Raw genomic sequence first — 12,337 nt, 5'->3', positions numbered from 1 at the left:
CTTTTGTTAAAAGGGGGTGGGCGAACAGATCTCGGATGCAAAACCGGGTGTCAGACAGCTGTAAACCGGTGTCGACAGGTTGTCAAAAGCCGCGGGGGCTGGTTGGGAAGAAGCCTGCGGCCTCCGGACCCACACCAGCAGACGGGCCGCGCGCGCCCACCGGAGGAGGAGGTGGCCCGGCGGGCGCGGGGCACCACGTGCTCGCCGTGAGGGGCGGGAGCGGCCAGCGAGGGCGGGCTGGAGGCAGGGAGGGGGCGGGAGGGGAGCCAGGGGCGGGGCCTGTGCTCAAGGGGATGCCAATCAAAGCATCAACTTCAAATTGTGTCTGAGAGCCCCGCCGCCGAGCGGAGGGCGGCCGCCGCAGTCGGCGCGCGATCTCGGATCCGGGCGCAGCCGGGAGCCGGGCGCCGCCAGCGAGCACTGGGCAGAGGAACAGCGAGCGGCCCCCGCCCCCGGGCCGGCCGGAGCGCGCCCGGCCCGCGGCCCGCAGCCCCCGAGCCGGGCCTCCTCCGATCGCCAGCCGGTCTCCTTGCCCGCGCAGTTAGTGTTGCCCTCCGCCACCGCCGAGCCCGCGGACATGTCCTTCCCGCAGCTGGGCTACCCGCAATACCTAAGCGCCGCGGGCCCGGGCGCCTACGGTGGAGAGCGCCCTGGGGTGCTGGCTGCGGCCGCGGCTGCTGCGGCCGCCGCCTCGTCGGGCCGGCCGGGGACTGCGGAGCTAGGAGCGGGCGCGGGAGCCGCCGCGGTCACCTCAGTGCTGGGCATGTATGCCGCGGCGGGACCGTACGCGGGCGCACCCAACTACAGCGCCTTCCTGCCCTATGCCGCCGACCTCAGTCTCTTCTCCCAGATGGTGAGTGCTCCCGCCTCCCGCGCGTCCTCCTGGTCCGCACCCACGGGAGATCACGGCGCCCGGGGACAGCGGGAGCGGCTGGCCAAACAGAGAAACAGAGGACTCGCAGGCAGTGTCTGGGAAAGGAGCGAGAAGGGTCCTGCAGAGGGGATCCGGTGGCGGAGACCTCGTTCCCTGGGGACTCGGGAGTGTCCAGAGGCCCAAGCAGTGACCACTGCGGTCTTGGGAGGTTGGAGACCCGAGCCGAAAAGAGGGTTGCGCGTTAGTGGAGAGAAGTCTGGAAAGCAGGCCTGAGACCGCGACAGGAGCTGGAGGTCCGGGGCAAAACCTCCAGGCGCTTCTAGTGCGACAGGGCAGGCCCGCCGGGCCCCCGTAGCCTGGGCCGCTTTACTAACACGGCCCTGGCCTGGCGGCCGGCCTCGCCTGAGCGCTGCAAGAGCTTTCCCTTGGGCCCAGAAGACCTTCCTTCTCCCTCTTTGGCAGAGCAGAGATAGTTGCCCTCGACTTTGCCAAAAGGAACCGGTTAAACCTAGCAGAGTCGGTCAAAAACATACCAACAAACAATAGACATCGGCAGAACAGAGAGGTCTCTTAATGGAGTGTGTAGGGATCATAGGAATCGGGGTTAAAAAAATACTAAGTTGACAAAAATTCTGGCTTCCGAAACGGTGTTTGCCTTTACTTTTGTAAGTTGCCAAACTTTTCTTTTTATTTGAGCCGAAAGAAAAGCACTTTTCTTCCCGTGTTACATAAGGGAGAGTTAAAGGAACAGTGTCCAGTGCTTAAAATAAATGGTCCTCTCCCATCTCCTGTGCCAGTGGGTGTCAGATGGGGGTGTGTGTTTAAATTTAATTCTCCACGGAAGTATTGGCTGATCTGTCCTTTCAAACGATCAATTTTCCTTGGTTTGACTGAAAGGTCGGGCTGCTTAAACTTGAGGCCGCTAGCAAATTGTGAGGCAGGCACTTTTTTTTTTTTGAGGTAGCCCCCTGCCGCCCTGCTATCTTCTGGATAGCGCAATTTCCAAGAACCCTGAATTATCCAGTCTCTGACAAAACAGACCAGACCAGACCCCCTAAAAGATTGGCCTCCAACTGTGCAGGAGCAAAGCAGCTAGCTCGATTTCCCGAACTTTTCTTGTAGTTTAGAAAGAAAGCCTATTTCTCAGTCGTCCGCCCAGCCAGTTGCCTTTCCGATACTTCCCAACCAGGAAGATCAACCCCCATTTTGTTCAGACAGCCAGTATGCCCTGGGAGCGATGAGAGATTTACAAGGTGCCCTTTCAAAAACAATTCCCAGTAGAGATGAGGCCGAATTTCTCCTTGACGATTACAACTAAAATAATTTTGAAGAGCGAAATGTACATTTTACCAAGGCGAGGCACAAACGAATTCGGGCCACAGAAGCCTCTTAGGCGCGGCCTCGATCACTAAACTAATTAGTCAAAGAAATAAGCTTTTAGTAACTTTTTTAGGATTCCGACTTCTTTTTTGCTAATCTGGTAACTGGATCCTTTTTAAAATGGAAGATGAAGGGTGATTTATTTATTATTTTTGCGAGTATTTTTAACTAAAAATTTGAATACAGATGTGAGCCATTTGGGAATCCTGCTTGTGTGCTTGTGGGGGAGGGGGTCCGCTCCCATTGTGGTGAGATAGGGAAAGACCGTAGGAGGTTTTTGTTGTTGTTTAATTTTGTTTTCTCTTTAAACTAAAGGGAAAATAAAATTCGTCCCCTAAGGTGTTTGTGGTACCTCCAGGTCTCCTACCGGGTTCTTGGAAAGTAAGCCTAAATCCAAACCCTCAGTGGAGGCCTAGCTTTCCAACCTTTTATGATCCGGTATTTGGAACCCAAAAGATAAAATTGTGAGTGAACGTCTGTCTGGGCAATTTATGGCAATAATGAGGCCTAATGAGGCTGTTAGAAAGATAAAATGTTATTTACCAAAAAACCTGATGGGATAATTTGACTTGCTGTGTTTTACTACTGATGATAAAAAGAATATTGATTGCAAATAAATCATGGCCTCTAAATGCCTGCAAACAGTTTCTGTTTGCTCGGCTGCAGATCAAAGTCAAACTTAAGAGATAAAGTAACCAAGAAGAGGCCCAGGAAACTGAACCGGTTCCCCTGAGCTGCAGCCTGTGGCTCCAAGGCCTGACGTTAATATTTTACCGGATAGCTCTCCTTTTGTATTTAAAAAAATGTGTTTTGTCATTGTTACCGAGGATGGCCAGGATTAAATTTTAAATTACCTGTCACCACTACAGACCTCTAGGTGTGAGTGAACCATTATATGCAGATTCATTTTGGAGGCAAAAGGAGGGCTCTGCTTTCATTTTAAATTGGTTGTGAATTTAGACTGAAGAGCGCCCTGGATGGTTTATTTTGATTGAGTCCTTCAGGGTGGGAAGGAGGGGCCTTGAATTCTGAGTGCTTCACTTTGGAGAAACTGTTTCATCAGCCTACATAAAACGTTTCCCCCCCCTCCAGCTAGTGTAAGCTGAACTTGAAAATCTGAATTTTGCGAAGGGCTGGTGTTAGGGACCAAGGGTACTGGGAAGACTCGGGAAGGGGGGAGGGGCAGGCCTTGCATAGAGTTCTAAAAATCCAGGGCTTCTAGAAGTTTTTCTAGAGTGAACAACAGTTTGGTTTTTTTAAAAATCTGTTTAGTGGAAACCCAGCGCCTACAATCCAGTTTAAGACTCCAGCTGCCTTGACTCTCCAAGTAATGGTGCGTGCGTGTGTGTGTGTGTGTGTGTGTGTGTGTGTGTTGTGATGTGATGTGCTCCTTTTCTGAGCCTGGTGAATCAAGTGCCCCCAGGGTCCACAGCAGCACGAATCTTCCTTTCCTAGCTCCTGAAACTCATCTCTCCCCATCTCTTTTCTCTCTCCACTTCCTTTCTCTCTTCTCTCTTGCTCTGCGGTTGCTTCAGGGCTCTCAGTATGAACTCAAGGACAACCCCGGGGTGCACCCAGCTACCTTCGCAGCCCACACAACGCCTGCTTATTATCCCTACGGCCAGTTCCAATACGGGGATCCGGGACGGCCCAAGAACGCCACGCGCGAGAGCACCAGCACGCTGAAAGCCTGGCTCAACGAACACCGCAAGAACCCGTACCCCACCAAAGGAGAGAAGATTATGCTGGCCATTATCACCAAGATGACCCTCACACAGGTCTCCACCTGGTTCGCTAACGCGCGCCGGCGCCTCAAGAAAGAGAACAAGGTGACTTGGGGGGCGCGCAGCAAGGACCAGGAAGACGGCGCCCTCTTTGGCAGCGACACCGAGGGCGACCCCGAGAAGGCCGAGGACGACGAGGAGATCGACCTGGAGAGCATTGACATCGATCAGATCGACGAACGTGATGGCGACCAGAGCAACGAAGACGACGAGGACAAGGCGGAGGCTCCTAGGGCACGCGTAGCCCCTCTAGCCTCAGCTCGGGACCAGGGCTCCCCGTTGTCGGCCGCCGAGACACTCAAGTCCCAAGATTCGCCCTTGGGCCTGGCTAAGGAGGTCTCAGAGCCGGGCAGCACGCGCCTGCTGAGTCCTGGCGCCGCGGCGGTCGGCCTGCAGGGCGCGCCCCACAGTAAGCCCAAGATCTGGTCGCTGGCTGAGACAGCCACTAGCCCCGACGGTGCGCCTAAAGCGTCTCCACCGCCACCCTCCAGCCACGCCAGCGCACACGGGCCGCCCAGCGGCTCGCCCCTGCAACACCCGGCCTTTCTACCCAGCCACGGACTGTACACCTGCCATATAGGCAAGTTTTCCAACTGGACCAACGGCGCGTTCCTAGCACAGGGCTCGCTGCTGAACATGCGATCTTTCCTGGGCGTCAGCGCGCCGCATGCAGCACCTCACGGCCCACACCTGGCCGCACCGCCACCTCCGCAGCCGCCCGTCCAGGTTGCCACCGGGGTACTCCATGGTGAGAAGGCCTCCGCGCGTAGCAGTCCTGCACTTCCAGGTACCGAGCCAAAAGGTCGCATCTACTTATTTGGTCCCGGACATACAGAGTGACCAAGAGATGAGTGAGTGATTCTGGTGGGCAGGGGAGACTTGATGTAGTAGCTAGGCCTAGGTCTCTCCGACGCACTGAGCTGTATCCAAGGGCTTGTTCCACGGAAGTATACACGGAAGTATAGGAGCAGACATTGGTCACAGGAAATTTACCTGAACTTTATCAAGGAATCTGGGCATAAAGACCCTCCCAACCTGAGCACCCTACTACCTAACTCTTTTCCTAAACTTGCAAATCTTCTGTTTCCTCGCAGAGAGAGACCTAGTCACCAGGCCGGATTCGCCCCCGCAGCAGCTAAAGTCGCCCTTCCAGCCCGTGCGCGACAAGTGAGTGCTTTTTGCTTTGCCCTGGGGCGGGATGGATGTGGCGGTGAGGATCCTAATTGGAGAGCACTATCCGCCTAGCCTGCTCTAGTTATCTAGAGTGGGGAGCCTGATGGGAGGCGGTCTAGCTCCAGCCCGGACTCTGCTGGAAGAAGCTGGGGCACGGTGGTGGTGGCGGCGCTGGATCTTTTTACTCATTGCTGGTGTCTTCTTGCTGTGTTTCTTGTACAGCTCGCTGGCCCCGCAGGAGGGAACGCCTCGGATCCTCGCAGCCCTCTCGTCTGCCTGATTAAGGGGGGGGGTCGTCTTTTACTTTGCGGGGGGGAGGGGAGGGAGGAGGGGTTGGGGGGAGGAGACGAGGGAAGAATTAAGACAAATATTTGAGACTTGTGTAAAGGACAAACGTGACGGCAGCGTCAGTGATTCTCACACATCGCTCTCTGCAGAAAGGGGCTCATCCTGCCTAAGCGCTTGGGGAGGGGGGGGAGTAAGGTTCAGCCTGCCGCTCGGGTTGATTATCCGATTCGGTAAATGTCCCCCCCTCCGTGTTTATGTCTTCTTTGTTTCTTTTTTCCCCTTTCTGTATATAGCGTGATTTCAGATTGTAAATAGAGCGTAAGCGAACTTGTTTAAATCATATATTTTTGTCTAATAAACTAAATGAAACGACGTCCACTAGGCTGCAGCTGTTTGTCCCTATGCTCCTGCGTTTTGGGGGAGGAGATGATGTATGCGATCTTGAAATCCTGGGCACAGTCAAGGGGGCTGTGGTTACGCCAGAGACTCCTTTGGGAGAAGGGTCTTGGAACAGTGTTTCCACCAAGCAAACCACTGTGTCAGGCGCACAGTCTTTCGGTGGTGGTAGTGGCTGAATTTGTTCGTTTTGCTCCTAGGTCAGCTTCTTGTTGGCAGTTTAAATCTTTGCCACGCTTAGACAAGCATTTATCTGGAGCAGCCTTTCTCAGTACGTAAATGTGTTCAATTTTAGGCAGTTTACAAAAACGATGTTTTAAAGTGGATCAAAATGGGGGAAAATGAAGAGAATTTTCAATCACACTCCCAAAGGGGAACTTCGGGCTCGAAATCAATTACTCACTAGTTGTGTGAGCGGTGCATTTTAGAAGAGGGTCGTTTTCTAGGCAAAGCGTGGACGTAATGGAGTATGAAATATTGCTCGCAGTGTGTTTAGCTACTTGTTTAAGTGTAAAGAGGAGAAAACGGAAGGTTCTTTTTAAACATTCTCATATGGACAAGCAACATAGGGTGCGGTTCGGGGTTCCGGGGTTCCCTGGGCTTATGATTCAAGATTGGGCAGTGGCTTCAGAGAAAAGGTGCGCTCTGGGGTGAGGAGTGAGTGCTGATTGTAGTGGAGGGGTTGCCAAGGGCGCTTCTTTAAACCCGGGTAGGACGATCTGTGTACATCAACTGAAGTCCGGACTAACAGTTCCGAAAAGCCTGAGTCAGGGCTGGAGGAGGCTGGGAACGACTGTAGCAACAATGCGGGAAGAAGCTGGCTCTGGATGCGCGCGGGCCGGCAAGCGTTTTGAAAACCACAGTGGAGAGTTCTGAATCCCACCACTCCTGCTTCGCGGCTTTACCAGCTAGTCGCGTACCCACTCTTCTGCAGAGCTGAAGACTGCAGAGTTGAGGAATCTGATGGCTGCAGGATTAAGATTCACGAAGACTGTGCAAGCAAATAGTAAAAGTTCCTAAGACGATGTAAACAGTGGGGAGAACAGGCTAAGTGGGGACAAAGTTGGGCAGCTCCTCCCCAGTTTAAGCTCAGCTCATCCCAGCTGCCAGGAAACTTGCTTTCTCCCCGAGCTTCTCAGAAGAGTCAGTGTGTGTGTGTGTGTGTGTGTGTGTGTGTGTGTGTGTGTGTGTGTGTGTCTGTGTCTGTGTCTGTGTTTGCAAGTGCTTGCGCGCACTCGGGAAGCAGGGGAAGACTGCGTGTCTTTGACCACCGCTATTTGCTTGCAACAAGGACTAGCAGGCACCCCCCTGCACTGCGGAGCCACACTGCCCTCAGGGCATGCTGACCCTCTCCTCCTCAGTTCTTCCCACTCTTGCTCACCGGTTGGGTGAGGATTGGATTTCTGAACCTCCAGACTGGAAAGAGAGAGGTTCACAGCTGCTGTCAAGGCAAGTAACTATACCACACGTGGAATCATGAGTCAGTGCTCAGTGCATCCTAAGTTGATGGAGCAGCTGAGGAGCTGGGCAGTCCAGCTAGGTAGACCTGGGTCCCATAGACTCCCTCTGCTAAGCGGGTGGGAGCTCCGAGGTCTGAATGGACAAGCTCGAGGCGCCCTCTATGGTCCAAAAGCAGAATGGGACCTTGACCCCTGCTGGTGGTGTTTCTGGGGCTCCTTGAAACTCTGGGACAGTTGGGCCTTGGGGCTCCCTAGGCAAAAGCATGGATTTGTCGTGACAAGGCTTAGTGCTTGTTCCTGGGATCAATCATGTGTGTGAGCATGTGTGTGGTGTGTGTCTGGGGGCCTGCCAGGCCACTGGCATTTGGAGGCAAAAGTGGGCCCTGGATTGTAAGCTGCGCTTTCTTGGCCCTGGTGGAGTCTGCTAAGAGGAAAGAACTCTTTTACAACATCCTTGCTGAGGTTCTGTGGAGCTTCGTGTCTCTGGACCCTCATCCCAGAGGCTCTGGAGTGGGGTCTTTGATGAAACCGCATCTCTGAAGAAACCTGACCAACCGTGCCTGTGCCTGGAATGAGGAATGGGATAGCCAGGCACACTGGCAGGCTGCACAGACCTTCCAAACGTGCTGGGAGATTTGTTCTGGGTGACTGTGGGAAGCTGCTGCTGAACTCTGGTGGACTCCTTCAGCTCAGGCAGGTAAGGTCTCCTTTTCACGTCTCTGAATCTAGTAATTGGCCTAGTACCCCCCTTTCTATCTCCTTTTGTCCCTTGCAAAAATACATTTGGGGTGCTCTACTGGCATGTGCAGCTGTTGAATTAGCCTGTGCCTTACAGACAGAATCCTAGTAGTATAGGAGCCTAGTAGTCTAGAAGGTGGGGCTGAGCAGCCTGGGTCCTTCTCCTGAGAATCAGCCTTCACAATACACAGGTCAGATCTCAGTCAGAATTGCTTTTCTTCAGTGAAAAGCTAAATATGATTTTTTTAAAATCAAGCCCCAAAGCATTGTTTTGCATCATTTGTTTATATCTTTCTCTATAGCTGCTACACATGTACAAATGTATTGTTGTCCATGCTGGGTGCTGGGTGCTGGGTGCTGGGTGCTGGGTGCTGGGAAACTTAATCTTTTGAAAACAAAACAAAACACAGCAAAATGTGGTCTCAGAGAACTTAGAGATACCAACATCTACCATGAGAGCCACAAATGTTCCTTGGGAAGTTTTTGCCTGTGAAGGACACTTCTACCACACCTTGTCCCAGGGGTCATCCCCAGTGCGGGGACAACTCTGGGATAGGAAGCAAGGATCTAGGTGTGGGGATGGGACTCCCCATAGGTCTGGTGGCCTCTGCATAGAACATCCATCCTCCTCTCAAGGACATTCAGTGTCCTGCCCAGACTCTATTCTTTGGAAGTTTACAGAGACATGGAAGGGTGAGAAACATCTCTAGTCTAGGGCTCCATGCTTCAGTGCCCAGCCCATCTCCTGTGGAGTGAGCATCACCCCCCTTGGCTGACCTGATGGAACTTGTGCAGTCACCCTGCTCCCGGAGTCCAGCCCTCTTTCCTTGATCCATTACATAAAAGCACATTTATCTCCCTGCAATATGGAGAATTCATATTCATATCTCCATTATAGTGGTCTGACACTGATTAATGTAATATGGGTCTTGGCTCAGAAGGGCGCCGCCGATGAATCATGTCCTGCTGAGTTCCAGTTGTCCTTTGGTTCAGAGTTAGGCAGAGAATGAGGAAGGAGAGAGAAAAAGAGGGAGGGCAGGACCAGACACAGCACCTGGAGGTGTCTTGGATCTGGCTTCTAGTCCATTTCACAAATCCTCCAAAGCTCAGCTGAGTGGGGGCTCAGTGAAGTCCATGATCAGGTTTTCTCCTCTCCTGAGGATGCAGAGAATCCAGGCGTGCTCCATCTTATAGAGGGTGTTTTCCACCAGAAAGGGGTGAGTCTTCCAAAGTGGACATGGGAGTTTGTAGACACTGGCTTGGGAGTTTAGAGGGTTATAGAACAGGAAATATGTTCCCAAACTGACTGGTCATTTGCCAATACTTACTGCAAATGGAAATTCTGAAAATAGGGAAGGAAGCAGAGCCCAGAGAGGGTCACTTGTTGAGTGAGATGATGAGGGGGAGGGGCTTAGGATAGGACACTCAGAGGACCCATGTGTCTGCAGTACGCCACCCACAGGGATTTGCACGGTCAGATCAATGTCTAGGCATCTCTGACCTCATTACAGGATGGAACACTGTAGGAGGAGTCATCCAGGTTCTCGGGGTCCCCTGACTTAGACAGGGAGGATTTAGGGTACAGGATTCTAAGTGTGATGGGTAGTGAGGGAGAACACGGATGCGGCTCTCAGAGGCAAAGCTGTGGGGAGGACATGTGGACTGGATTGGCCATAGTGTTGGAAATGAGAGTAGGAGCCAGGAGACAGAGAAGCTGAAGTTGAGCCATGCCCTGAGAATGATGGTGGAGCTTACCCAGTTTGAGGGATTCCTTCATGGCTTCTGAGTGGGTTAGGGGGTGAGGTGCCCAGAATGAGAAAGCCTCACCTCAAAGGCTGCTTGCAGCTGTAGCCCAAGGAATTGTCCTGGGTTGATGTTCATCGTTGGTATTCAGTTGCATGGTCTCCATGCAGACCCTGCAGTGATCCCAGGAGCAGTTTACTGCCACCAAGCATTGCAGTCTGTATTGTGCCCCCATAGAGCAAGCCTGCTCTAATTATAGCTTCAGAGTTGGAGCTAAAAGGCCTCCAAAGATCATCACATTGGGACTGCTGGAGGCCTTTGTATCTTGGGAAAGTGGGACCTGCTCATAAGGCTCAGAGTGACACAGCAAGTGATGCTGGGTCATTCCAGCCAGGTCGGCTAGGACCCCACACTCTGGGGGCCCATGGAAACAGCTTCAAATGGACAATTTCTGTAGCTACGGTCTTAATACCAAAGCAGTGGTAAATTATGTTCTTTTAACAGTTGTTTTTGTTGGAGAGAAGAGCTCTGAAAGTCATTCTACCACCATGGTGGAGGGCTCTTGCGTAGCGTAAAATCCTAAGGTTGTTTGAACTGGAGCAGCAGAGAGGAGAGTCTGGAAGATGAGCTAAATTAGCTGGCCCCTGCTTGGATGTTCAGAATCTGGTCCTGCCATAAGGGACCCAAAGAGTAGGACCCTCCCCTCACAGTGCTCTGGAGTATTGGTATGAGACTTAGAGTGGAAAGTCACTCTGCTGGTTGCTGCTGTCAGCCTGTGAAGGAAGAGCTCTCACTGTCCTCTAGGCAGGGAGGTGTCCTTGGGCAGAGTCAGAAGACCAGCTTTTTCTTTAAGCCACTGCTGGTTTTCTGAAAACTCCTGGGCTATTTCTGATTTCATTTTCCATTCTTCGGCTTCTTGGGTGTATAGGTTGGACAAGGGAATGCTAAGATCGGGCTGCACAGAGGATGGAGACAGAGATAAACTAGTGAACCCCTGACCTAAGGCCACCTTTCTTTCCCCACCCTGACCAGGAAGTTTCTGAATCCTCAACCATAGAGGCCAGACCTGGATTGTGGACTGCAGCTTCAACAGCTTAAATGGAGGACTTTTATTTTGAATTGTAATTCCAAATTCATCTTTTTAATTTCTTTCCTTCTATGCTCTTCTGGAATAGGGAAGAAAGTAGCCTGACTTTTTCCTCTAGTTATCTTTCAGTTGGGTAGACAGCTCTTTTTTGGTGTTGCAGAAGGTCAAAAGATGGGAGAGGGTCTGCTGCAGTGTAGTGAGTCTTGGAGTCTGTCCTGCATCCCCCCCCCCCCCCCCAAGCCCCCCCCCCCCCCGTTGGCTTGTTTGTTTGTGGTTGTGCTTGCTATTGACATTTAACTGTGTGCTTAATTGCTGGTTCCTTCGAAAACCTCAACAATGTCAGGAAAACCTAAAAATGGGCTGTGAGATGCGGGCAAGGGCGGTGAGAGAGGTGTGGGCTGCCCTGAATGTTAAAAAGATCTCACAATGAAGTGATTAACATTTTTATGAATAAAATTAATCACGCATTAGCTCAGCAGTGCGTACATCTGAAAGCCAAGTGTGCTCCGGCAGCTCCTCGCCTGCACCCATGAACTTCGGGGGCCTCCTGGTCCCACTGCGAGCGCACAGCCTTCAGGGACTCTGGGATAACAGGAGGTATTAAGGCAGTAATAGATGTCTAATTTTGAGGCACTAACAAAGACAACAATTAAGAATCTACCCTCCTCCCCATTCAGGAATGTAACAAAAGCAGCCATCGTTTTGGGGAATCACCATCTATTTAAGAAAATCTGAATGGGTATGCCATATTCATTTTCAAATATGCACGTGTGTGCAGGGCTGAGGGCTGGGGCCACAAGGGCCTCTGAAGGGGAAGCAGAGCCTGGAGGCTCAGTCTAGGCCCCCGAGGTTGTTCCCTGGTCTCACTGACCTGTATGGGTCTACTCTGCTGGCAAACCAGGTGAGGCGGCGGGACTAACTAGACCCTCTGTCTTATTAAAATCTCTGTTCGCTCCCAGATAATGAAATGAGATTTCTCCTCTCTAGCTCGGTCTTCCCTTTTGCCTGCTTTCTAATCTCGGGCCACTGTGGTTTTGGGATTACTCCAGCAGGCTGTACAAAGGGAGGCGAAGCCATCTGAAGTGTCACTCCACGGCTACCGTGAAGCAGCTGCCTTGCCATTTTGTTGATGCCCCCAGCTCATGTGTGCAGCAGAAGGTGAAATCAAAGCGGCCCGTCTTCCTCAGTTCTGCACATTATTTTTCACCGCTGTGGCGAATCTCTCCGAGCTCCGTGAACCAATAAAACAACGGCCCCTGTTTGAGTTGATATATTAATATTTACTGAGGATTTGCAAGGTCGGGGCTAAATGTCAGCAGATTGCTGGGGCAGTCCTGTGGGGAATAATTAAACACATCTCACAGCAGTTCAGCTTTCTAACATCTTTATTAATCTTTTTTTCCCTTCCCTCCTG

The 12,337-nt window shown here is 52.2% G+C and overlaps 1 protein-coding gene across 1 annotated transcript; it reads left to right on the top strand.

Annotated features, from left to right (window-relative positions):
• Positions 1-348: 348 nt before the first annotated feature.
• Positions 349-5,875, top strand: Irx1 (iroquois homeobox 1). Its single transcript, XM_028782741.1, has 4 exons — positions 349-853; positions 3,790-4,825; positions 5,133-5,205; positions 5,434-5,875. Exons 1-4 carry the CDS (start codon positions 578-580, stop codon positions 5,489-5,491), a joined length of 1,443 nt encoding a protein of 480 aa, XP_028638574.1. The 5' UTR covers positions 349-577; the 3' UTR covers positions 5,492-5,875.
• The last annotated feature ends 6,462 nt before the right edge of the window (positions 5,876-12,337 follow it).

The sequence above is a fragment of the Grammomys surdaster genome, unplaced genomic scaffold (assembly GCF_004785775.1).
Source record: "Grammomys surdaster isolate TR1022 unplaced genomic scaffold, NIH_TR_1.0 843, whole genome shotgun sequence".
NCBI lineage: Eukaryota > Metazoa > Chordata > Mammalia > Rodentia > Muridae > Grammomys > Grammomys surdaster.
The sequence above is the reverse complement of the archived record's forward strand: the minus strand, read 5'-3'. Positions and strand labels throughout refer to the sequence as shown.

Bases quoted from the DNA above. Each gene is read 5' to 3' on its own strand.
- Irx1 (XM_028782741.1), top strand. From the start codon at position 578: ATGTCCTTCCCGCAGCTGGGCTACCCGCAATACCTAAGCGCCGCGGGC. The intron at 854-3,789 runs GTGAGTGCTCCC...CGGTTGCTTCAG, and splicing joins TCAGTCTCTTCTCCCAGATG to GGCTCTCAGTATGAACTCAA. The intron at 5,206-5,433 runs GTGAGTGCTTTT...TTTCTTGTACAG, and splicing joins TTCCAGCCCGTGCGCGACAA to CTCGCTGGCCCCGCAGGAGG.